General features: G+C 36.1%; 1 protein-coding gene across 5 annotated transcripts in view; it reads left to right on the forward strand.

Annotated features, from left to right (window-relative positions):
• Positions 1 to 26,431, forward strand: part of EYA3 (EYA transcriptional coactivator and phosphatase 3) — a 105,821-nt gene that overhangs the window by 14,464 nt on the left and 64,926 nt on the right. For all 5 annotated transcript variants that reach the window (XM_066269908.1, XM_066269910.1, XM_066269909.1 and 2 more), the window contains exon 2: positions 25,594 to 25,694. In XM_066269908.1, coding sequence (XP_066126005.1) covers positions 25,662 to 25,694 — 33 coding nt within the window. In that variant the 5' untranslated portion in view covers positions 25,594 to 25,661. The remainder of the gene's footprint in view (positions 1 to 25,593; positions 25,695 to 26,431) is intronic.

Genomic DNA, 26,431 nt, shown 5'->3' on the forward strand with positions numbered 1-26,431 from the left:
AGAAATGCTAACTTCACATATTAAAGAAGGGTGAAAAAGTTTTGGAGGCTGTGAGTTCTGTGGAGTCTGGATCTGCACACATTAGAGAAATTTTAATGCTCTGTGACTGACAAGTTACTAAAAACTAAAGAGAGGTCCATCCAAGGAGGTTTAGAAGGATTGTAATAGAAATACTGGATTATTATTAAGCTCACTCTGACACATCTAATCAGATTAACTCATTCTTTCTCAATACTTTTTACTGTGGTTTTGGAATTTTTCCTGTGGAACATACCTCTCTATTTTAATGAATGTGTGTGGGGAAATGTTTGTGTTAATTTTTATTAATGATCGTTTTATAGACAACTTGAAAGGATGATTTTCCAAGAAGTAATATTAAAAATTATAAAAACAATTCTACTTAGAGAATCTATTCCTGGTAAAATATTTTTCCTATTTAGAATTTGGTACAGCCTAAGTGTATGTTTTTCTTTTTCAGTAAGTTCTGATAGTGTTCTTTTAAGTGTAAAGTTACTATAAATAGTCCTACAGCTGACAAAACCATGATATGTTATCAGTCATGCCTGCCAAATAAAGAAGCTAGAAGAATTCCTCAACCTTACCACAGTCAGTTGACTGGGGGTTGTCCAGCATGATGATGGCTTTAAAGTCCAGCAAGGAAGGTGTAATTGGTTGCAATTTTTTTGGCCACAGAAATGTGATTTGTGCTGATGTCTGAATTATGAGAACTAAAAGGTTCTCTTAAAAATTACACTAAAAAAGAGCCTTAATGTAGGTCTGCTCGATATTTGTGTCTACTTTATCAGGACTCTCTGAGTAAAAAGGACTCTAAGTAAATTAGTTAGATGTTACAAGTTTTTAAAAGGTAGTAGATCAAAAAAGGTTGCCATCAGCTGATGAGACTTGAGTGTTATTTGAAAGATAACAAACGGTGAGATTGGATCAGTAGAGAAACTAGGAGTAGAAATCACAGCTGAAAGCGTATGTAGAAGTTTTAGAAATGCACTAGACTCTAAGTCAGTGGTTCTCCAAGTGTGTGCCAGGACGCACTGGTGTGCCCTAGAAAATTTCCAGGTGTGCCCTATGGTATTCCAGAGAAATATGTGCCTGTTGGAGACCAAAAAACCAACAGGGTTTTTGGAGTTTAGAATTTTGGGGGACAGAGGTGTGGGGAATTGGCTATAAGCTGACAGTCTGACCAAACCCCACCTCACTTGCCTGATTAGGTTGCAAAAGGCTGTTAAGCTGTGGTGCTGGATTGTTTACACTACCCCTCATGTTCTGGGAAAGACTGGAGGCAAGTTTCTTCTATCCTTTGTTTGGTGTAAAGTTAAGACGGTATGTATGGTGGGGATTTTGAATTGATGATTAAACATAAGGAATTGTCTCTTGAAGCCTTTTGGATTTCTATAAAAGAATATGTGGCCTGACTAGGCGGTGGCGCAGTGGATAGAGCGTCGGACTGGGATGTGGAAGAACCCAGGTTCGAGACCCCGAGGTCGCCAGCTTGAACGTGGGCTCATCTGGTTTGAGCAAAAGCCCACCAGCTTGAACCCAAGGTTGCTGGCTCTAGCAAGGGCTTATTCAGTCTGCTGAAGGCCTGTGGTCAAGGCACATATGAGAAAGCAATCAATGAACAACTAAGGTGTTGCAATGCGCAATGAAAAACTAATGATTGATGTATCTCATCTCTCTCCGTTCCTGTCTGTCTGTCCCTGTCTATCCCTCTCTCTGACTCACTCTCTGTCTCTGTAAAAAAAAAAAAAAAAAAGAATATGTGGCAATATCTAAAAAAGCTTTGAACATTTTACTACAATTTTCAACATCCTATTTATGTGAATTAGGATTTTCTACCCTCAACACAAGAGTAAAAAGAGAGGGATTCTTCAATGTATTGACAAGGAAATGAGAGTTTGCCTTTCAAATATATGCCCAAACATTGAAGAAATCACTAGGACACATCAGGCTCATGTTTCTCGTAAACACAAGAATGAAAAAACACATTTGCGCTGGGACCTGCCAAATTTACTAAATCTTACTAAGAATGTATCTATATATATAAAAAGGTAACTTTTTTGTCGTTTTTTTTTTTTATTTTTTAACCTTTCTTTTTTATGAATTCTAAAAAGTATAACTCAAAAAAAGTAACAAAAATGTTTTTTAATGTCAAAATAAAATTAATTTTGTCATATTTATTTTGTTTAATTACCATAAAAGCACGCTTGGACTTTATATTTTTTCTTTAATATTTGACTTAATTATTATAACATATTTCTCAGAAATTTGTATATAGTACGCCTACAATTAGGATTTTAAATGTACCCCGACTTCAGAAAGTTTGAGAACCACTGCTCTAAGTAAACAAATATGAAGAATGGAAGGGTGCCTGGAGTATTCCTCAGTTTCCTGGACGTTGCTCTCAATTTTGATTATCTGGTGTTTTTCACCTGGATAAAGCCCAGAGAAATGCTCTCCAACCACATTGAACAGTCTGCCTGGAGAGGGCATATATTTTCTTACAGTCTATTCTCCCCATAGTATTTAGTGTATGTAAATCAAATTATGTCATTCTCTTGCTTGAAGCACCCATTGCCTTCCCAAACTCTGTATTGTATGTTACAAGGCTGTGTGATCTGCTTCTCAGGCCTCATTGGCCTTTTTGCTGTTTCTTTTTTTTTTTTTTTAATTCAGTGAGAGGAGAGGAGGCAGAGAGACAGACTGTCTCATGCGCCCTGACCGGGATCCTACCTGCAAGCCCACTATGGGGCAATACTCTGCCTATCTGGGTCATTGCTCTGTTACTCGGAGGCCGAACTCGTAGCTCCTGAGGCAGAGGCCATGGAGCCGGCCCCTCAGCGCCTGAGGCTGCCCGCCGCTAACTTGCCAACTTGCTCAAATCAAGCCACGGTGGTGGGGGGGGAGGGGGAGAGAAGTGAGATGGGGAAGGATGGAGAAGCAGATGGGCTCCTGTGTGCCCTGACCAAGAATCATACCCAGGACATCCACACGCTGGGCCTATACTGTACCACTGAGCAAACCGGCCAGGTCCCCTTTTTGCTGTTTCTTTAACAGGCCTAGCTGTTACCCTTTCAGTTTCTTCACATTTATTTCCTTCGTAGAGACCTCCTTCACATCTTCCCATAGCTCTTTCCTCTTCATTATTCAGATCTCTGGTGAAATGTTACCATCTCAGAGAAGTATAACAGTATCTAACAGCTTTCCTGTAGTCACTCTCTATACTTTGTTTTATTTTTCCATGGTATTTGATACTTTGTGAAATTATATTACCTTATGTATTTATTTATCTTCCTGTTAGAATATAAATTTCCTTGAGGCTAGGGACTTTGTCCATTTCTAAATTTCCCAGTATCTAAACTAGTGCCTAGCACATAGACTCTCAATAAATATTTTATAAATGAATGAATGAATTTTGAGGTTAGAAAAAGAAGCAAAAATAGACTGAAGCAACTATAGACTGCTGTTACAAAAGCAGAGGAAGCAGAAAGCAAAGGGAGTTTCTAACTCTAGTCTTTCTTTCTAGGATAAAACTCTGGATAGCTACTATCTCATAAGTCAAAGGCCTGGCATAAGAGACCAGATATTTCCTTAATAATTTATATGATGGTCAGAAGAGATCAGGATACATATCCAGAAAGCAAGTTACCTGTAGATACTGCCTAACTGCATAATTCACCCCTTTTCCATAGGCACTACAAGTAGATATATACAACTAGAACCTGTATATAACAACAGATGAACAAATATTCTCGTCCACACTGAGGAAAAACTGTTTAGTTGAAACTTCCAACTACAAATATGAACTAATAACCTATATTAATTAGTCATTTGAGAAACGTATTACAAGAGGTACAAATGCAACCAACACTAAAGGAAATAGTGACTAGTATAAACTGAAGGTGGTTTTAAAGATAAGCATTATTAGTAATTTCAGAGGAAATAAATGTAAAGATTGAAATTTTATGTTTATTTTTTATTATTATTTTTGTGTGTGACAGAGACAAAGACAGATAGGGACAGACATACAGGAAGGGAGAGAGATGAGAAGCATCAATTCTTCCTTGTGGCACCTTAGTTGTTCATTTGCTTTCTCATATGTGCCTTGGTGGGGTGGGGGTCGGGGGGGGGGCTACAGCAGAGCGAGTGACCCCTTGCTCAAGCCAGTGACCTTGGGCTTAAGCTGGTGAGCCTTGCTCAAACCAGATGAGCCCGCACTCAAGCTGGCGACCTTGTGGTTTCAAACCTGGGTTCTGTGTGTCCCAGTTCGACACTCTTATCTACTGTTCCACCACCTGGTCATGTTTACATTTATTATTTTTTTTAATTTATTGATTTTAGAGAGAGAGGAAGGGAGAGACAGACAGACCGAAATATCAATCTGTTTCTGTATATGCTTTGACCAGGGATTGAGCTGGTAACTTTTGCGTATTGGTATGATGTTCTAACCAACCAAGCTGTCTGGTCAGGGCTTGAAATTTAAAAACAAAAAATGGACTGAATAGAAAATTAATAAGTATAAACATTGAATGGAAGGAGTTTCTCAAGTCAAATACAGAGGATGTCAACAATGATGACAGAGTAAGAACCTCTGAAAAATTTCTCCTTAGAGCAATAAGAATAATGGTAAAAATAGAATAAACTTTTTGAGAACTCTGAAAATTAACCACAGGCTTGCAGCAGTCTGGGAATATTTATTTTATTTTTATGTTTACTTTTTTAGCAAGAGACAGAGACACAGAGAGGGACAGATAGGGACAGACAGGAAGGGAGAAGAGAGATGAGAAGCATCAATTCTTCATTGCAGCACCTTAGTTGCTCATTGATTGCTTTCTCGTATGTGCCTTTACGGGGCGGGGTGGGGAGTGCTGTAGCTGAGCCAGTGACCCCTTGCACAAACCTTGGATTAAGCCAGTGATCATGTCTGTGATCCCATGCTCAAGCCAGCCACCCCATGCTCAAGCCAGCCATCACTCACTCAAGCAGATGAGCCTTTGCTCAAGCTGGTGACCTCAGGGTTTTGAACCTGGGTTCTTTGCATCCCAGGCTGACATTCTATCCACTGTGCCTCTGCCTGGTTAGGCTGGGAATATTTATTTTTTTTAAAATGACTGAATTTCAGCAAAAACAGTAAACTCTACAGAATTAGTTTCTCTCTTTCCTTGTCATTTTTCTTAGCACTGCTTCACTGTTACCACTGTTATCTTGTCTCTTCTTTCCAATTAGAATATAAACAGTGAGAGCAGGGACTTTGTCCTTTTTGCACAGTGCTTTATCCTCAGTGCTTAGAACAATGCCTAGTACATAAAATATTTCTGGAAATAATGAGTAAATGAGTGATTTGGATATCAATTCTCTGTCCACTTTGTGTCTTCTAAAACTTTGTTGTCTTTTGCCCCCTGAAAACACTATTTTTATTTTCTTTGTTGTCATGTATTAATATTTTATCTATTTTATTCCTTTACTGTTATTTTTATAGGGTGAATTTCTGGAGAGAGTATATATGGTAAATGTGTGTTCTTTGTCAGCTTTCTTGAACCAGAACATTCCAATTCCTGATTTTGATCAACAGGAAGTTCACTGAGAGTAAACTATTGATAATTTGGATGAAGTTGAAGAGGTTATGTAGTAGAAATCAGCATTCTAAAGAAGCAAATGAAATAACCACATACATACATATGTATAAAACCCTATACAAATAAGCTTGACAGTCTAGATGAAGTGGCTATTTTATTTTACTTATTTAGGTTTTCAGATTTTATTCATCACCATCTCTTATTCCTATGACACTGTTTTGTTAAAATTACTTGGTTTGTATTTCTGTAGACACATGTGATCATGCTAGAAATGTAGTCTGTTATAATTGCAGTGCCTTGGTGTACCCCCTTTTATAGTAATTATTTTCTCATGCATGAAGTAGCCATTTTGGAATAATTTTGCCAAATTTGATCCCAGAAGAAATAAATTCATAGACCAATAACAATGAAGAGAATAATTTGTCTGAGGATTGCTCCACAAAAATCTTTAGACCCGGATATTTTCATAGGTATGTTATTTCAAATTACCAAGAAACAGATAATTATGTTTGCTCTAGAGCAGCAGTTTTCAGCCTTTTTCATCTCTTGGCATACATAAACTAATTACTAAAATTCTGTGGTATACCCCAAAAATATATATTTTGGTGATCTGGAAAAAAAATAGGTATCGTTTTGACTCATTCATATTGGGTGGCTATTGTTGTGTTGCTTGTTATCTTTTTTTTTAATTTCACAATCTAAGGGAAAAGAGGTCAGTGCCCCTGACTAGTCAAGTATTATTGCATGTTTTAAAACTTCTTGTTGCACACCGATTGAAAATTGCTGCTCTAGAGCATGGATAAAGAAGAAAACTTGACAGTTCTTTTCAGGAGGTCAATGAAATGTTGATGCCAAAACTTCATGGACAGCACAAAATAGGAAAATATGGAAAATTTTACAAATGTTAATGTAGATATCTTAGTTCAATACTAGGAAATAATTCAACAGTACATTAAAATAATCTACAACCCCAGGGTTTCAGCTCTGAAATGAATGCATATGTGGTTTAATATGATAAAATCTATATACATGCTATATTAATAGGTGAGAGAAAAGCCACATGATCATCTTTTGATGCCAAAAAAGCATTTGACCTAATTAATACCAATTCCTGATAAGCATTCTCTGTATAATTAAAATTGATGAATTCTTGTTTCACATGATTAAGAAAAAAACTTATTTCAAAACAAAACCACTGTTATGTTTAGTGGCATGCTAGAAGTATTCTCAATGTGAGGAACAATAAATGGATGCCCAACATTTAGCACTGTTACCTAATATAGTGTACATGTAAGCCAATAATATCCTTAGGCAAGAAGAAGAAATGAAGAGGTTCATATTGGAGAAAGAGGAAGGAAACTTTTTATGCAGCAGGGGGAAGTCAATAAATGAAACCCAAGAATCTACTGTCTTACTGTTCTCATTAGAAACAATAAGAGACTTTGGTAACATGGCTGTTTACAAAATGAATGTACCAATATCAGCAGTTTTCTTATATATAAAAAGCAACTTCTTTAGAAAATATAATGAAAAATATAACAAACAAAAAGATAAAATACCAACATAAATAAATGGAGGGGCTCTACCAGGAGACTTTATTTATTTATTTATTTATTTATTTTTAATTTATTCATTATAGAGAGGAGAGGGAGAGACAAAGAGAGGGACAGAGAGAGAGAGAGGAGAGACAGAAGGCGGGAGGAGCTGGAAGCATCAACTCCCATATGTGCCTTGACCAGGCAAGCCCAGGGTTTCGAACCGGTGACCTCAGCATTTCCAGGTTGATGCTTTATCCACTGCGCCACCACAGGTCAGGCTCTACCAGGAGACTTTAAAGAAAAAAAATTTTAAGTGAAAGAATAGAAGATAGACTCCTCCTGCATGCGCACGGACTGGGATCCAGCTGGCATCTACCATCTGGGGCTGATGCTGGAACCAGTCGAGCCACTGGCTGTAAGAGGGGAAGAGAGAGAGAAGGGGAAGAGGGAAGGGAAGAGAAGCAGATGGTCGATTCCCATGTGTGCTGACCAGGAATTGAACCTGGGACGTCTGAATGCCAAGCCGATGCTCTATCCACTGAGCCAACCAGCCAGGGACTTCTACTAGAAGACATTTTAAAAAGGTTAACTGATAATACATACTGTGCTTTTAGATTGGAGAGCTTAATATTGTAAACATACTGGTTTTCCCTAAATTATTTATGTACTTAATGCAATTTAAATTAAAATATTATTAGTTTTTTTTGAAACGACATTACTTAAGTTCATTTGGAAAGCATAAAATGTGAAAAGGGAGAATAGAGAGGCTAACCTTTTAAGTATTAAAACACTTGAAGTAAAAAAGCCTCTACAACATGTTATGAATTTTTTTTTTTTTTTTTTACAGGGACAGAGAGAGAGTCAGAGAGAGGGATAGATAGGGACAGACAGACAGGAACGGAGAGAGATGAAAAGCATCAATCATCAGTTTTTCGTTGTGACACCTTAATTGTTCATTGATTGCTTTCTCATATGTGCCTTGACCATGGGCCTTCAGCAGACCGAGTAACCCCTTGCTCGAGCCAGTGACCTTGAGTCCAAACTGGTGAGCTTTTTGCTCAAGCCAGATGAGCCCACGCTCAAACTGGCAACCTCGGGGTCTCGAACCTGGTTCCTCCGCATCCCAGTCTGACCCTCTATCCTCTGCGCCACCGCCTGGTCAGGCCATGTTATGAAATTTTAATAATTCAAGTTGGATTCTGAAGAAGTACCAAATAAACTATGCAACAAATAGACTAGTGAACAAAATCTAGAAATTGCGCATGCGCGCGCACACCCACACTCACATATACACACACAGGAATTTTAGTTTATGCATTATAAAATTGGCATTTTTAAATCATTGGAGAAAAAGGCAAGAGTTAGTAAGTAGTGTTAGGACAAGTGGTTAAATATTTGGTAGATCAATCAAATAACACCTAACCCTTATGCATCAGGGTTACTATCATAAGCTCTTTACATTTATTAACATTCAATTCTCCCAACAGCTTTGGGAGATAAGGTACTGTTTTGCCCCCATTTTACAAATTGGGAGATTGATGTAGTCACACAAGCAAGTGGCATAAAAAGTAGGATTCAAATCTAGGCAGTCTGGATCCTTGGTATGTCCTCTTGATCACTATGCTATTATTGTCTCTCTAAGCACATATGTAAATGTAAATAATAAATCCATCAAAGTTATAGAAGGAAGGATGAATGTCCAGGTTGGTGTTGGAGAAGCCTAAAATTCAGGCACAAAACCTAGAAACTGCAAAGGAAAAGGATTGACAAATTTTATTTCCTAAAAATTATAATATATATTTGACAAAATATGCTATAAACAAAGTGAAAAGACAAATGACAAGGTGAGAGAAATGTATAATATAAGTGAAAAGGCTAGTTTTCATAATTTACAGTAAGTTGATACCAAATATTAAGAAAATGATCAGCAGCCCTGTAGAAATTGGGCAAAAGATATGACTAGGCAATTTACCAGAAAGTCAAACAACTGATAACACTTGTTTTTATTTATAATTAATGATATGGGATCATATTTTACTTATTGCATTAGGCAAAAATTTAAAGGGTTGGTGGTACAGTAGTTGGTACTAGTTAAGGCACAAGTAAGCATGCACTAATTGTTGCAGGGGTTTTTTTGTGGTTTTTTTTTTTTATTTTTCTGAAGCTAGAAACCGGGAGAGACAGTCAGACAGACTCCCACATGCGCCCGACCGGGATCCACCCGGCACGCCTACCAGGGGGCAACGCTCTGCCCACCAGGGGGCGATGCTCTGCCCCTCTGGGCATCACTCTGTTGCGACCAGAGCCACTCCAGCGCCTGGGGCAGAGGCCAAGGAGCCATCTCCACGCTGGGGCCATCTTTGCTCCAATGGAGCCTCGGCTGCAGGAGGGGAAGAGAGAGACAGAGAGGAAGGAGAGGGGGAGGGGTAGAGAAGCAAATGGGCGCTTCTCCTGTGTGCCCTGGCCGGGAATCAAACCCGGGACTTCTGCACACCAGGCCGACGCTCTACCACTGAGCCAACTGGCCAGGGCCTGCAGTTTTTTTTTAAAGGTTGTCAGGATTGTTTCAGTCTGGTAGGTCTCAGGATTCATGAGAGAAGTGGAATTACTTAGGAGAAAATAAAAGGACATTTATAAGTGTGCATGTATGTGTTTATGTAAGAGCTAAAGGGCTTACTGTTGTGGGTGAAGAAGGCAATTTTCTGGTACCTCAAAAGGAATATAGTACAGATGGGGCATTTATTCAGGATTATCAAATTCTGCAGAAAATGCAAAATAGGATATGGACTAAGGAAAGACCATTAGTGAAAAAATCAATTATGACTTCATATAAAAATTTTAAGTTTTTAATTTCAATGAAGTCAAATTTATCCTTTTTTGCCCCCTTTTGTGGATTTGCTGCAGTGTCATACCTAAGAAATCCACTGAACTGTGAATGCCTTATGGAGAAGATTCTGATTTCTTCTTCCACTCTCCATGCCTTATAGCAAGATGCTTTTAAATGCAAAGGGGAGTAACTTTTTTTTTTTTTTTAACAGAGACAGAGAGAGAGTCAGAGAGAGGGATAGATAGGGACAGACAGGAACGGAGAGAAATGAGAAGCATCAATCATCAGTTTTTTGTTGCGACACCTTGGTTGTTGATTGCTTTCTCATATGTGCCTTGACCGCGGGCTTTCAGCAGACTGAGTCACCCCTTGCTCAAACCAGCGACCTTGGGTCCAAGCTGGTGAGCTTTTTTGCTCAAGCCAGATGAGCCCACGCTCAAGCTGACGACCTCAGGGTCTCGAACCTGGGTCCTTCCTCATCCCAGTTTGATGCTCTATCCACTGCGCCACCGCCTGGTCAGATGGGACTAACATTTTTGGGTACCTATAATTTATGTCAGGCACTGTCATTGGTACTAGACCCTTTTTCTAAGTATTGGTTGAGTTTTAAAATCAATCTCTATGTACAAGAGAAACTAAAACTGATATGCCCAAGGATTTATAGCTGGTAGGTCATAGAACTGAATGAACCCTTTTGACCCCAAATCCCAATCTCCTTCCCTTGTACTAATTCACCTCATTAAATCATAAGTCCCAATAGTAAATTTGGAATGATTGACTTTATAATCACAAACTTCTTAAATAGATGTCTAAAATCAAGGTTGCTTAAGTTTTTGCACCCTTTTGGTATTATGTCTATAAAAAAGCCCTTTAAATATTTTTTAAGGAAAACAATGTTCAATGTTAACAACCATGATGTTACTCTAGAGTCTAGTCAGTGATGTGGGATTTTTTTTTTTCTTTTTCTTTCTGAAGCTGGAAACGGGGAGAGACAGTCAGACAGACTCCCGCATGCGCCCGACAGGGATCCACCCGGCACACCCACCAGGGGCAACGCTCTGCCCACCAGGGGGCGATGCTCTGCCCACCAGGGGGCGATGCTCTGCCGAGACCAGAGCCACTCTAGCGCCTGGGGCAGAGGCCGAGGAGCCATGTGCCCTGGCTGGGAATCGAACCTGGGTCCCCCACACGCCAGGCCGACGCTCTACCGCTGAGCCAACCGGCCAGGGCCGAGTGATGTGGGATTTTGTGTGACTTTTCTTTTTTAAAACTGCAAAGTTTTCTTTGGGATTTTTTTTTCTCTTTGTTTTTCTCAGATACACGTTTTCATGGTATCATGGGATTTGCAAAGTATTTTGCTATAGAATAATTCTGGTTTGATAAATGTGTATTTGTTTTGGAAAGAGATCTTTTACTTGGCCTTGCCTGTCTCAGGTTTTCTTTCGTTCTTTCTCCTGTCCTCTCTGTTTTTCTGTCTTTCAATAAATACCAGCTATTTTAGTTGTCATTGTTTCTGAATTGTATATTGTATAGGTCTCCTTTAGTGGATTAGCATAGGGGTAGAATTCTTCCAACTCTCATTTTGGTAGGGAGAAAGTGTCTATTTGAAGGTAGTACCATTTAAAATAAAACTGTATAAAAAAATTTATAGTTTGACCTAAGTCATTTAACTAATGGGAAAATTTTTGTTATGATATCAGGTAATACAGCTAAAATTTCCAATCTCCGTACTCATAAATTGTTGACCCAACTATGTTTATAATTTTATTGGCTAACATTTCAGATCTCTTTACTCATAAATTGTTTATTGATCCAACTATGTTTACAGTTTTGCTTATTTATATTAGTCATAGAATTTTAGTCAACTTCATGTGATTATTTTTTTCTAAAAAGCTAGAGATCCTACAAATTTTAAGATATAATGTATATATAAGACGTTCATCCTTTTAAGCGTACAGCTCTGTGAGTTGTACAAGTGCATATAATCATGTAAACTATCAATACAATCAAGATACAGAACAGTTTCATCACCATAATAAATTTCCCTCAAGCCCTTTTCTGCCATTCCTTTCCCCAATCCCTAGCACATGGCAACCATTGATCTGTTATTTTGTTCTAATATACTGTAGTTATATTAGGAATATCATATAAGTGGAATTTTATAGTATGTAGACTTTTAAGCCTAGCTTTCTCTTTTTTTCATAGAAGAGGTACAGTAGAAAGAGCCTGGCTTAAAAAAAAAAAAAAAAAAGAGCCTGGCTTTTTCCATTTAGCAGAATGCATTTGAGATTCATCGAAGTTCCATGAATTGCTATGTAGTATTCTGTTGTATAGATGTACAGCAATTGTTTATCCATTCACCAGTATGAGGGACATATGAGTTGCTTCTGGTCTTTGGTATGTATATAATAAAAGCCACTACACACATTTATGTACCGGATTTTTGGTGAGCATAAATTTACATTTTACTTCAGTTGATACTTCAGAGTGGGATTGCTAGGCCATATTGTAAGTATGTTTACCTTTATAAGAAACTGCCAGCCTGACCAGGTGGTGGCACAGTGGATAGAGTGTCGGACTGGGATGCGGAGGACCCAGGTTTTAGACCCCAAGGTTGCCAGCTTGAGCGCGGGCTCATCTGGCTTGAGCAAAAAGCTCACCAGCTCAGACCCAAGGTCGCTGGCTTGAGCAAGGGGTTACTCAGTCTGCTGCAGGCCCATGGTCAAGGCGCATATGAGAAAGCAATCAATGAACAACTGAGGTGTCACAATGAAAAGCTTATGGTTGACGCTTCTCATCGTTCCTGTCTGTCCCTACCTATCCCTCTCTCAGACTCTCTGTTTCTGTGGGGAAGAAAAGGAAACTGCCAAACTTTCCATATAGTAGTACTACTCCTTTTTGTCTTCATACCAGCAATGTATGACAGACAGTTCTAGTTGACCGCATCATTGTCAGCTTGGTAGGGCCATTTTTTGTTTTGTTTTGTTTTGTTTATTTTAACCATCTAGTAAGTGTGTAATGATACCTCATTTTTAAAGATAAACTTTTTATTATGAAATAATTATTTTGGAATGATTTTAAATAGGGGATAATTTAATAATATTTTGGAATAGATATCCAGAAATGTTTCAAAGGTAGTACAGAGTTTCCATATACCCCTTAGACAGTTTTCCCTGTTAATATCTTACATAGCTATGGTACATTAAAGAAAACAAAATTGGTACATTATTATTAACTAAATCCAGGCCTCACAACGTTTAGATTTCACTATTTTTTCCACAGATGTCCTCTTTCTATTACAGGATACCACATTGCATTTAATTTTTATTTCTGACTCTAACATGTCATAACCAAATTATATCTAAGATACCACTATTAGTCTTGGTTCTGTTTATTGCACAAATATATTTTTCAGTTCATATCTATGCCAAAATGCTACTTCTGTCATACACTCTTCTTCTGGTGAACGAGTTCCATTTTCATATAGTCCTTTTTAAGTTGCAGTCAGAGAAGATTACAGTTTGAGACTGCTGGCCTCTGTAGATTCAATCCTTTCTTTTTAGACCAACCAGAAAACAATACAGAGAATCCCGGGGGAAATTGTTTCAATTTAGAATCTTCATCAGGAAGAAGAGTAAATTCTTAAATTTTACTCTTTTCATGTATTTTATTGCTTAAAGTTAGCATTAACAGCTTTTATTGGTTAAGTTAGCCAAGCCTTTATATTTTTATTCTTTTTAATCTATACATTTTAGTATTTAGTTAAGTGGCATTTTCAACACTGACAAATTTTTGACAAACAGCATCCATAACACACCTAAGTAATTATGTCCTTAATTCCTGGCATAGTCTACCCTGTATTCTATTTTAGTGTTCTTCTCCTCGTTTGAGATATTCTGTGAATATTTAGTGTTTAGAAAGGATTTTAGGGTTCTATTTAAGACATACAAAAAAGAAAGCCCCAAGAAATTAAACACATACACACAAAAAGTCATTTACTGAGTTAAAAAAGTCACATTTTTCTAATAACAAATTTCTGATTACCACCATTCTATGATCTGTTTATTATGTTCTGATACAGTGCTTAGCACAGTGTTACAAAATTTGAAATGAAATGTTTAGTTAATACTTTTATGGAGAAGCATAAAAGGTATAAATAGCCATATAGCTATAAAAAAGTAACTATATAGCTATAAAAAGTAACTGTGAGAGAAATACAAAATAGGAACTTCAATCAAAATAGAAAATGATTGTTAGTTAAGATCAACTGAAAAGGAGGACTTGTGCATCTTTCAGGTTAAACTCAAGCAGTAATTTTTTTTGTAAGTGAACATATCAAACAGTATAGTGATTGTGTCCTGATTCTAAGTGTTATCTTATAAATAGTAGTACAGATGCTCCTCAACTTGCAATAGAGTTACATCCTAGTAAACCCATCATAAGTTGAAAATGTGTTTAATGTACCTAACCTACCAAACATTGTAGGTAAATCTTGCATACCTCAAATGTGCTGATAACACAGTATCTCAGAGACACTGGCAAGATACTACAGTGCAGAATATTGGTTCTTTACCCTCCTGACTGCATGCCTGACTGGGAGCTTCTGCTACCCAACATTGCTCTCCTGGAAGATCAAAATTCAAAATTCGAAATACGGTTTCTACTGAATGTGTATTACTTTTGCACCATCATAAAGTTGAAAAATCTTAAGTCGAACCATATAAGTCAGGGACTGTTTGTACTCATTTGTTCTCAAGGCCTTAGATCAGTAAGGCTTTGCAAGATTCATGAAACACCTGGGACTGCCAGTGTTATTACTGTGTTAGTTGGGAATTTCTTCCCTATAGTTTTAGGGTGTGGTCCAGAGTGAAAGCTTGAGAATGCTAACTTTGTAGTTATGTGACAATTCTGTTAGGTAAATTGTCCAATTATTTAAGAAGTATTTGAGTTTTTTTAATTTGATTTAATTAAAATTTTAAATTAAATTTTCTGAATAAGTTTTTTTGGTTTTCGCTGATTGGAGAGAGAGGAAGGGAGAGAGATTGGGGGAAACAAAGAGAGGGAGAGAGAGAGAAGGAAGAGAAAGTGGAGAGGGCAGGGAGGTGGGGGAGAAAGAGAGAAGCATCAACTCATTGTTCCACTTAGTTGTTCCATTTAGTTGTGCACTCATTTGTTGCTTCTCATATGTGCCCTGACCAGGATTGAACTTGCAGCCTTGGTGTGCCAGGTTGACACTCTATCCCCTGAACAACCTGACCAGGGCAGGTTTTGAGTGTTTTATGTTTACCCTATTCTTAATATTTGAATGCATTTTTTGCAGCTGTATGTATAATCATGTTCTGTCTTTCTTCACATACTTTTTTTCTTAATTTTCCACCTTTGTTTCCAGCTATGTATTTCATTCAGTGGCCAGATGGCCAACTGACCCAAGGAGAGAGGTAATAGCAAAAAATAAATAAAAAACAAAATAAACTTCTTTGCTATTTGTATTAGTTTCTTGAAACTGCCCTAATAAATTACCACAAATTTGGAGGTTTGAAACAACAGAAATGTATTCTCTCACAATTCTGGAGGCCAGAAGTCTGAAATCAAGGAGTTGGCAAGGCTGCATGCACTTCGCCATAGGCTCTAGGGGGAGAATCTTTTCCTTGCCTCTTCTACCTTCTGATGGGCTGTTGGCAGTCTGGCAGTATCACTCCCATCTCTGCCTCCGTCTTTTTTTTTTTTCTTCTTTTTTGTATCTTTCCGAAGCTAGAAACGGGGAGAGACAGTCAGACAGACTCCCGCATGCGCCCGACCGGGATCCACCCGGCACGCCCACCAGGGGCGACCAGAGCCACTCTAGCGCCTGGGGCAGAGGCCAGGGAGCCATCCCCAGCACCCAGGCCATCTTTGCTCCAATGGAGCCTTGGCTGCGGGAGGGGAAGAGGGAGACAGAGAGGAAGGGGGGGGGGTGGGTGGAGAAGCAAATGGGCGCTTCTCCTATGTGCCCTGGCCGGGAATCGAACCCGGGTCCTCCGCACGCCAGGCCGACGCTCTACCGCTGAGCCAACTGGCCAGGGCCTCTCTGCCTCCATCTTTATATCAGAGAGAGAGAGAGAGAGAGAGAGAGAGAGAGAGAGAGAGAGAGTGTGTGGTGTGTGTGTGTGTGTGTGTGTGAATTTTCCCTCTGCCTTTCACTTATAAGGACATGAGATGATGGCATTTATGGCCTACCTAGGTAACTGTGGATAATCTCATCTCAAAATCCTTAATTACATCTGCAAAGTCTCTTCCAAGTAAAGTGGCATTCACTGCTTCTGGGAATTAGAATGTGGATCCTTCCTTCCTTCTTTCCTTTCCGTTCTTTGTTTTTCATTTTATCCTACCATATTGATAGTTACAAAATAGTTATTAGGGATGTAAAGTACAGCATAAGAAGTATATATATATAGTCAGTAATATTGTGATATCTACTTATGGTGCCAATTGGGTACTGGAATTATCAGGGAACACTTTGTAAAGTATATGATTGTCTAACCACTATGCTATACAACTGAAACTAATACAAAATAATAATGAATGTAAACTGTAATTGAAAAAAAATTTTTTTTAATTAATTTAGCCTGTTAAGAGAGGGAAGGGAAACCTAAGGGCTCCAAATGTCTAAGTAATACCTCTACTGCAATCCCTGCTATAGATATGATATTAAAATTTGAAATAAAGTTTATCACTTCTAGGTTGTTTTTTTTGAAGGGAGCTTTTTCAGTTAACACAAACTTTAAAATGATGTTTTCCAAGTCAGTTAACAAAACCTTGTAAAGGATTCAAGTTTTGATATAGGCATCCCTGGTAAGAGATGGGAAAAGTGAAGATTTTAATCTTTTGTGCCTCTAAATATATTAAAGATTCTTAATGAACTGGTTTAAGTAAATGTTTAGAGAAATCAAGAGCCTAAAAATAGTGTTAGATTGAATGAATATTTATTGAATGCCCGCTGTGTGCTATCAGATACTAAAAAGAAGAAGGTGGTCTCTGCCATTGTAGAATTTAGGATCAAAGTTTCTAAATTCCTAAGAATCCTAGAACCAAGGGGAAATTAATATAAATAGTTTTAACAGAATTTGTTGCCATATATAGAGACCATACTGGAGGTCAGAGGAGTAGTTTTGAAGAATTCCTAATTATTAACTAATAATGAAGCAGGGAACTCTTTCACTAATAACTTTGAGGTTTTAGTAGGTTGAGAGGTATTTTGTTTTCTGAAATCATACTTATCTCTGACTAATGGTAAAGATTTCTTTTCATATACCTTGTAATTAAAATGACCTGTTTCATTAAAAGTAGATCAAGTCTATACATTGTAAATGAAAGAGTTATGGTTATAAAGAGAAATCAAATTGTTATTTTTGCTAGACTGTAAAAGAAGTTAAAAAGTAGCATAAAAATAATCTCATTTTAGGATTTTTAGGAGGTCCTTAAAGTGCAAATAACACATTAAGAAAAGAAGTTTTGGCCTGACCTGTGGTGGCGCAGTGGATAAAGCGTCGACCTGGAAATGCTGAGGTTGCCGGTTCGAAACCCTGGGCTTGCCTGGTCAAGGCACATATGGGAGTTGATGCTTCCAGCTCCTCCCCCCTGTCTCTCTCTCCCTCTCTCTTTCCTCTCTAAAATGAATAAATAAAATAAAAATTTAAAAAAAAAAAAAAAAAAAAAAAAAAGAAAAGAAGTTTTAAAAGGACCTGTGGTGGTGCAGTGGATAAAGTGTCGACCTGGAAATGCTGAGGTCGCCAGTTCGAAACCCTGGGCTTGCCTGGTCAAGGCACATATGGGAGTTGATGCTTCCAGCTCCTCCCCCCTTCTCTCTCTTTGTCTCTCTCTCTCCTCTCTCTCCCTCTCTGTCTCTCTCTCTCCCTCTCTTTCTCCTCTCTAAAAGTGAATAAATTTTAAAAAAAAATTTAAAAAATTAAAAAAAAAGGTTTTAAATTTAAAATGTTTTAAAACTTAAAATCATGCTATTATACCACAAGGTCAAAGTAAAATAACAGAATAGTTGGAGAATTAATGATGGAAAAGAAATAAATAGCCAAAGGGAAAGTTGTATGCTCAGTTCTACCTGGAGGGGAATAAAGACAAGGGAGTTCAGAATCTTGGGTTCTGCTACTGGTTCTGCTACTTACAGACTTCATGAAGCAATGCTTTCACATCTTTGGTTTTAGTTTGCTTAACCCTAAAATAAAGATTACCTCAAACAATTTAATACTCTATTCCTTGTAGTAATCATATGTTGTAAATTTTCTTGTATTCACAGAGTGAATAGTTTACAGAAGAGTAAAAACTAAATGTGAACTATCTTTTAATACCAAATTCTTTAGCTATTAGAAGTTAAACACTTTTGTTCTGAACCATAAAATAAAGCAACCCTGGGTTTCTATGTGGGTTCTGATTTGACTTCTTATGAAAGAGATGACAGAACAAGAAAATTAAATGAGTCTGCCTGTAGTGTTTCATGAACTTCTTTAAGATTTGGGTATAAGGGAGGGTCACTGAAATTTAAATTACGTTTCCCTCAAAGTTGAAGTTTTTTATTGAGAAAAATGGGTGTGCCAGAATGTAGAATTTATGTCCAATTTTAGCTTAATACCTCAGAAACACTTTTGTAGAAGCATTTTTAATGTGCCTAAACATTTTACTACACAAACCTTAAGCATCCAGCATTGTATTCCTTTGTATCTGCTTTTGATTCTCACCAAATTATATTGAAGACATTAGTAGTCTATATTTAATGTAAAATCTTAAGTTTTTTCATGTTTTAAATGAACTTGTATTGAAATAGGGTATAGTTTTCATTTTAATATAAATGTTCAATTGTAGAATTACAGCATAGGTAAACTATTCTCCATGTGTTGGTTGTTTCTAATTTTTCAATTCTGTAAACAACAGACTTTCTCTTTTTAAAATAGTTGAATTCTTATCCTAGTCTTCAATTTTAGGAGGAAAACCCCCCAAAATATTCAGATTATGGGCAATTTGATGACCTCTTTTATATTCTTTAACTGGAGAACAATCTGATTTTAAAGCTGTGCTTAGAAATTTATCTTGTTAGAGTCCAGATAATGCTAGGTTTTGTTAGATTTATTTTTGGTAGTTTAATTGGTATGAAGTGATAATCTTAAAAATATTAAAATTTAGTTAGTAGTGAAAATCCTTATTCCCAAATGCTGATTTGATTTTAAACTGTATCCTTTGATGAATGTGTGTGTTAGTCATTGTTTGCCACATAACAGATGGTAGGTAAATATTGAATTGGTTGGGTTTATGTTGTAGACATTAAGTTTTATCTATTATAATTATTGCAGGTATCGCTTACATTTATTATCTCCTTTTAAGTTTAGATTTGTTATTTTTTATTGCATGAAAGTATATTTTATATAACTGGATCTGTTGGTTTGTTGCTTATGCTTTAATTGCTCAAAATTTATCTCGTTCTACAGATGAGATAAATAATGCTATTATATTTTTCCAATATTTTTTAATGCTACTAATTCTTTATATATTTCGAATTAATCATAGTGTATTCTGTAGATATGGTTTTCTCTACATTGATATTCAGTTTTTTCTGACAATATTTTTTAAATACTGATTTTTCTATGCTTATAAGCACTTTTTAGATTTGATCATTGTTCAACCGGCCAGGGCTATTTTAACCATTTTAAAGTCAGCCATCACCACTATCGTCTAGGGCAGGGGTCTCAAACTCAACTCAGCATGTGGGCTGCAGAGCAAGATCACAGCCTTTCGGCGGGCCGCACTAGGTCTACAAAAGGCAACTGTTATGCAACACTTTTCTCACTGCAGTTGAAAACAAAAAAAAATCAGTACAACAAGCACAATCGTACATGCAGTTTACTCAGTGCCACAAAACGACCAGAAACTGTAGTTCGCATCACAACTGCTGTTAACTAAGCTAATATCTAGCTAGGATGCTAGAGAAATGAAAAATACAAGTAGGCCCCTAGGCTTACTTAATTTTATCCAAAATATTTTGAACTTTGTGGATTAGTCTGCGGGCCGCGAGTTTGAGACCCCTGGTCTAGGGGTAGTCAACCTTTTTATACCTACCGCCCACTTTTGTATCTCTGTTAGTAGTAAAATTTTCTAACTGCCCACCGGTTCCACAGTAATGGTGATTTATAAAGTAGGGAAGTAACTTGACTTTATAAAATTTATAAAGCAGAGTTACAGCAAGGTAAAGCATATAATAATAATTACTTACCAAGTACTTTATGTTGGATTTTCGCTAAGTTTGGCAGAATAAATCTTTATAAAACAACTTACTATAGTTAAATCTTTTTATTTATACTTTGGTTGCTCCACTGCCGCCCACCATGAAAGCTGGAACGCCCACTAGTGGGCGGTAGGGACCAGGTTGACTACCACTGCTCTAGTCTCTTTACTTGATACCTTTATACTTAAACCTGAAACATGATTGTTATTAATCTGAGGTATATTGTTTAAATCTCTGAATGCCAGTTGCCCTGTGCATAGAATGAGGATGATGCCACCTCTGTTTTAGGATAGTTGTGGAGATAAAATTAGATAAGACAGTGAATTTAAAAATATATTGTGTATTATAAGGGCTTGATAAACAATAGCTCTCTTATCATTCCCACTATAATTGGTTTTTAAGACTGGTGTAGGGCAGGTATTCCCGAGTTGTCTCTATTATTCTCCTCTCCAAAATATTCATTGTTATTTTTGCCTAATTTTCAGTAAGAAACTTGTAGGTATTGGAATAAACTTTTGTTTACTTCTTATGAAGCCCAAATTACTAGTTAGTGTCGTCCCCACTAATGCTTACTGCTAATTAGCACTGTTGCATAAAAGACCACAGAAATTTTTCTGATGCTTTACCATTTTTCCTGACATCTTTCAGATTTTTGTCTTTTAGGCCTCCTTGTTTATAAATTAGGATTTATTTTGAAGAGAGCCCTTTAGGCTTTCTTTATGTTTGGTACGTTGGGTGTTGGCTGTTTAGGACACTTACTTATTTCTGAATTCCTTGATAGATCCCCTTAGATCAGTTACTGCTGAATAATAATACTTGAAGCAATCATCTGAACACCATTAGAAGAGAATATTTTGCTTTTTGTTTTCATTCTTCAAATCATATACATAATTATATTTGAGGGTACCATGGTAAAAATTTGCTAATTACTTAATTTTTTTAATATGTGCTAATTCACATATTAATAAAAACCTTAAGTGGTTATAGACCACTTTTTTTATACTTCTTTAGGCTACTGTTGTTAATAACTATTATTGCTGAGATATATTTAATTTGGAAAGTGATGCTATTAATTTTCTCCAGGGAAACTTCTGTAGCTTTTTCTTGGGTGTGCTCTGAAAATATATATAAGGTTCTGGAAGGAGCAGTAAATAGACTTCTAAAATACAGTGTAGTTAATAATCAAATTTATGAGCTACCTGTTTTCTACTTAGAACTTTATCAAAGATATTTAGTTAACTCTTGAATATCACTGTGCACACTTGGCTGCAAACAAGAACCCTTTTAGGACCTACAATCAGACTGTTTTTGTTCTATTTAGACACTTCTCTTGATGATATAATTAAGAGTGATTTATACTTTGTTTTCATTGAAAAAAATTGACCTTTATATTGTACTTTAAAATATTTAGATGTAGATATAATTTTAAATTTCTTTTTCTATATTTAAGAGCCATAATAACACATTGAAGTAACCTGAGTTCTTGCTTCTGGCCATTTACAACTGCAGGGTAAATAGTATGTTGAACTTGGTACAAAACAGAAATTATGAAGTTGCAATCTCATTACAATTTTGAAATAAACTATTTGATGCTAATTATTTTACTTCTAATTTCTAAGGATTAAAAATTATGACTGCCATAATACAAAAGGATCGTGTTTTTATTTGTGAGCATGTGAAGGCACAATATTAAAAATTGTGTGGCCTTTATGATCCAAACCAGAGTTCCTTTTTTTCATTGTCAGTATTTGTAGGTAGGGAAATACTATTTCTGTTCTCAATTGAAGATTTTCCCAGATTTCTGGCTATGAAGGCATATAGATACTAACAAAGTCCAAAAAAGGTGATAAAACAGCTATATTTAGAAACCAATTATAAAAATTGAAACTAGAAAATTATGAAAAGACATTACTATCCAAATGCCTTAAAGACGTTTAAAACAAAAATGAATTCGGAGAGTTTTGTAATTTCATCAGTTGTTTGGCTAAATTGTAATTATACTCATTTACATTACATTAAGAATCCACTTTCCACTTCTATGTCAAGCCATTATAGTATTGGATATTTAAAAGATGAATCTCACTGATGCAAAATAATGTCTGTTTTTATTAATGATAAAAACAACCCCCCCCCCCAAAAAAAAACCCAAACTGCAATTAGATTAAACTCTAAAACTAGTACATGGACATGAGAATACTAAGATTTGCATTGTAATTCCGAAGTTTTTATTATCAGGTATTAGATCACTGTGTCTGTGTTATATAATGCTTTCATCTAGTTACCAGTAAGCATGTGCCACTGTAGAAAATGGTGTGACATCTTAATATTAAAAGTTTTAGCACATTGATTGATAAATGCTAGGAATGTGGTAAGTACTTGTATTCCTGTATTTAGTATGTTTTTATATTTCAGGTCTTTTAAAATACAAACTTTTGGAAGGAAGGAAGAATACTGTATTGATGGAAAGTAGTATCTTAGTTGCATGTTGTGATGGGATGATGTGATTTATGTCAGTATTAATATATTTCATACACAAATGTACCAGAATATATGCTTGCATACTTCACACATATCACATATAGCCAGCAGAATCCCAGAAGATTCTGTTATAAATCATATACTTTGCTTGTATATTGCTTTTTTTGTTTTAAAATGATCAAAATTATTGGTGATCATTGACCAGTTACTTGATTTTTTAAAGCATTTTTCTAAATATAGAAATTATCTATGCCCCTTTCATTCCCCTACATATAAAAGCTGAGAAAATAATGGTAAAGGTAATTGTTAAAGATGGAAACAAAGGATACTTATTTTATTATTATTATTATTCTTTAAAAAAAATTTTTTTTTTACAGGGACAGAGAGTCAGATAGAGGGACAGATAGGGACAGACAGACAGGAACGGAGAGAGATGAGAAGCATCAATTATCAGTTTTTTGTTGTGACACCATAGTTGTTCATTGATTGCTTTCTCATATGTGCCATGACCGTGGGCCTTCAGCAGACTGAGTTACCCCCCGCTCGAGCCAGTGACCTTGGGTCCATGCTAGTGACCTTTTGGCTCATGCCAGATGAGCCCACACTCAACCCCAGGGTCTCAAACCTGGGTCCTTCCACATCCCAGTCCGACGCTCTATCCACTGCGCCACCGCCTGGTCAGGTGGATACTTATTTTTATAGAATAAAGAGGAGAGATAGAAAGGAATATCTTCCAATTGTTCTCTTAAAGGTATTTATTTTTACATCTTACTCTTGATAGCATTTATCTCAAGAAAAATAGAAAATTAGTCCATTTCCATTATAAAAATCACTGTAATATCACCATATTTCTAAAAAAAGCAAAATTCGAGATTTTAACATTTAGTTTTTTATGGCTTGAAAAATTTATTTTCCACTTTTAGAGCAAGCAGTATTTCTTGCCTTTTAAAACCCATAAACTATTTTGAGCAATAAAAATCTGTTTTCCTTTAATGTTGTTTATATTTTAAAAATAAATTAGTTTTTGTGTTTAAAAACAAAATTAAAGTATGTTTTTTTGAGTATCCTTTTTTAAAAAACAAAACAATTTTTCTTACCTTCCTCCTACAAATAGATTTTATAACCTTTCCCCTATGAGAAGGAATATCCTTTCCCTCTTGCTGAGAATCTACTAACTAGAGACTGCAGTTATTACAGTTGTGGCCTTCAATTAAATAAAACATAGAATATTATCACTTTTTGTTTATGTGAGAGCTGGTCACACAAAAACTCAACAAATGAGGTATTAAAGGCATTACATTTTCCTGATGATTTGGCCCTATTTCGGTTTTTCTTATGGGATTTAGATGTACATTATGTTCATGTAGGTAGTATTAAAACCCCCAAATAAAGAAAAGACATTTCAATTTAAAACTAAGAGACAAGTTGATGCAACATAAAAGTGTTTCATCTTTCATAATTGTGAGTCAGTTTCACGTCACATTGATTATGCTGGTCCCGATAGAGCAAAACAAGTGCAGGGAAGATAGCACCTGTGAGCTTTAGTTATTGCGCGCTGTAATTCTGCAACACTAGTTACCTACGTCAGGTAGTATGAGAACTTAGCTTTTGAGGCTCTGTGTATGAGCTACACGTGAGTGCATTGAGCATCCAGTGCTTCTGATCTTTAAACTTTTTTTTTCTTTTGACATTCTAGATCAGGGCAGGAAGTAAAGCTGTGTCAGTGTTGGACATTTTTTAATCTGTCTCCCTCACACGTGTTTTCTCTCCTTTTCCCATTCTGGAGTGTGGCTCTAAAAGTGTTTTTTATTGAACCAAGATAGAGCAATAGAAGTAAAGTGGAGGTATATTGGCATAACTGAAGTTTTTCGTTTCTCTTTTCATGTAATTTATCTATTTTCATTACTTCTGCAGGAAGAGTCTATACTTGCTTTAGCTTTATGTATTAAGTTGGTTACAGATTGGTGGAAGTGAACAGGTATAACCTTAATTAAAAGCATAAGCAATAATATGTTTCAGAGAAGTACTAGTTTCATTTTTGTTGAGTAGTAGTGGAGTTTATTTTTATAGTGTATTTAAGTTTTCTAAAGTTTTTTTGTCTGTCTCATGATAAGGGCACAATAAGGTGTTTTTACCAGTAAATGTGGGGCTTGGAGCCCTATTTTTCTGTTAGTTTGAAAATCAGTACCGGAAACAGGAGCTAAGAAAGTAAAGATTTTCCATAAATGATTGACTACACAGTATATTTAGTGGAACTCGTTATTTCAGACTAAAATTGGGACCCAGCTTTACGTGATTATTTTCCCTTAACTCTAAAGTTCAAAGTTTCACTTAATTGCATTATTAAAGTAGCTTCAGAGAATTGAGTTTTCCTTTAAATTAATGATACATACAGATAGTTGTGAAAGTATTTAATTTTATTTCAATTGTTATATTTAAAGTGATTCTGTGTGTCTGTGTTAACAGTTATGTAAATGTTCCACATTGAAAGCAGGTTAGATGTTCTCACTTACTGACTTGGTAGGCTAGTTTTTATTATTAAAAAATCTAACCCGAATCCTAAAAAACAAATGTTCTAGTTATCAGCACATATAGCTCTTATTGTTAAATGTTTAATGTGTTAGGCACCATAGTAACCATGTTTCAAGTACAGCAGAAATGGTTCTACGTGTTGGCTTTTGCAAGGTATTATAAAAATCATTGTGTATACCTATCTTGACTTGGTGCAGCATGTCAATTTTGAAAAGCCACGTGCAAGTTTGAGATTTTGAGATTGGAACTCACGTGGAAAGCTTGGGGTAGCACAATATTTTAAAAATTATTCTCTGATGGCCTGAATGATAATACCTTAAGAGTATATAAAGCTTTGAATTCCCCTTCCTTTTTAAACAGACTGTGAAGGCTGCTGAGAGACACTTGCAATCCAGTCGCACAAGTGTAATAAGGAAATCTTGATCCTCATGGAAGAAGAACAAGATTTACCAGAACAACCAGTAAGTATTTCCTTTAACAATTTAGAGTTGATTGTAGAAAAGCTAATCCTAAGAGATTTTAAATATTATTCAGTTATTATACAGATTCCAAATTAGAAATAAAAATAAGGAAAAGACTCCTTAGACTTCTAAGAAAATAATTTTATATATTCTTAAATGCATACTTTGCTAACAATGCTAAGAGTTCTGCTTAGAAAATTCAGCATTACAAAGTAAGTATTGTGTTTGGAAATGTCATTTAAAAAAAAATCAATGGATGTTTCCCTTTAGAACACTTGCTAGGTCTGATCTGTAGCTTGGGGAGCTATCAGGGAAGGGCAGAGCAATTGGCATCCTTGTTGGTGAGATTGCAGCAGGATGTGCTGTGGGTCTCAGTCAGTTGTGGGACAGATCAGAAAAGAGAAAAAGGGAAAAAAAGAAAGCAAAAATAAAAAGGGTAGTCTTACAGTTTTTAGAAAAATGAAAGAAGACATCTATTTACCAAACAGCATACATCACTTCTGACAGAAATTTTAGTTTTAGCTCTACCTAGATTTCCCTAACTTACCTGATTTTTAAAGAAGTTATAGTAGTTGAAGAAAGTATAATCTGACCACTAGTTAATTCTTAAAAAGATAAGACCCTAGAGACTAGGCTGAAATTTTAATTTGTTTTAAATATTTATTATAAATAAATAAAATAATTTTAAATGTTCACAAGTAATAGATTTATTGCCGTGCCATGGCTTTTTTGGTTTG

This window comes from Saccopteryx bilineata, chromosome 3 (genome assembly GCF_036850765.1).
Source record: "Saccopteryx bilineata isolate mSacBil1 chromosome 3, mSacBil1_pri_phased_curated, whole genome shotgun sequence".
In the NCBI taxonomy this organism is placed as follows: Eukaryota; Metazoa; Chordata; class Mammalia; order Chiroptera; family Emballonuridae; genus Saccopteryx; species Saccopteryx bilineata.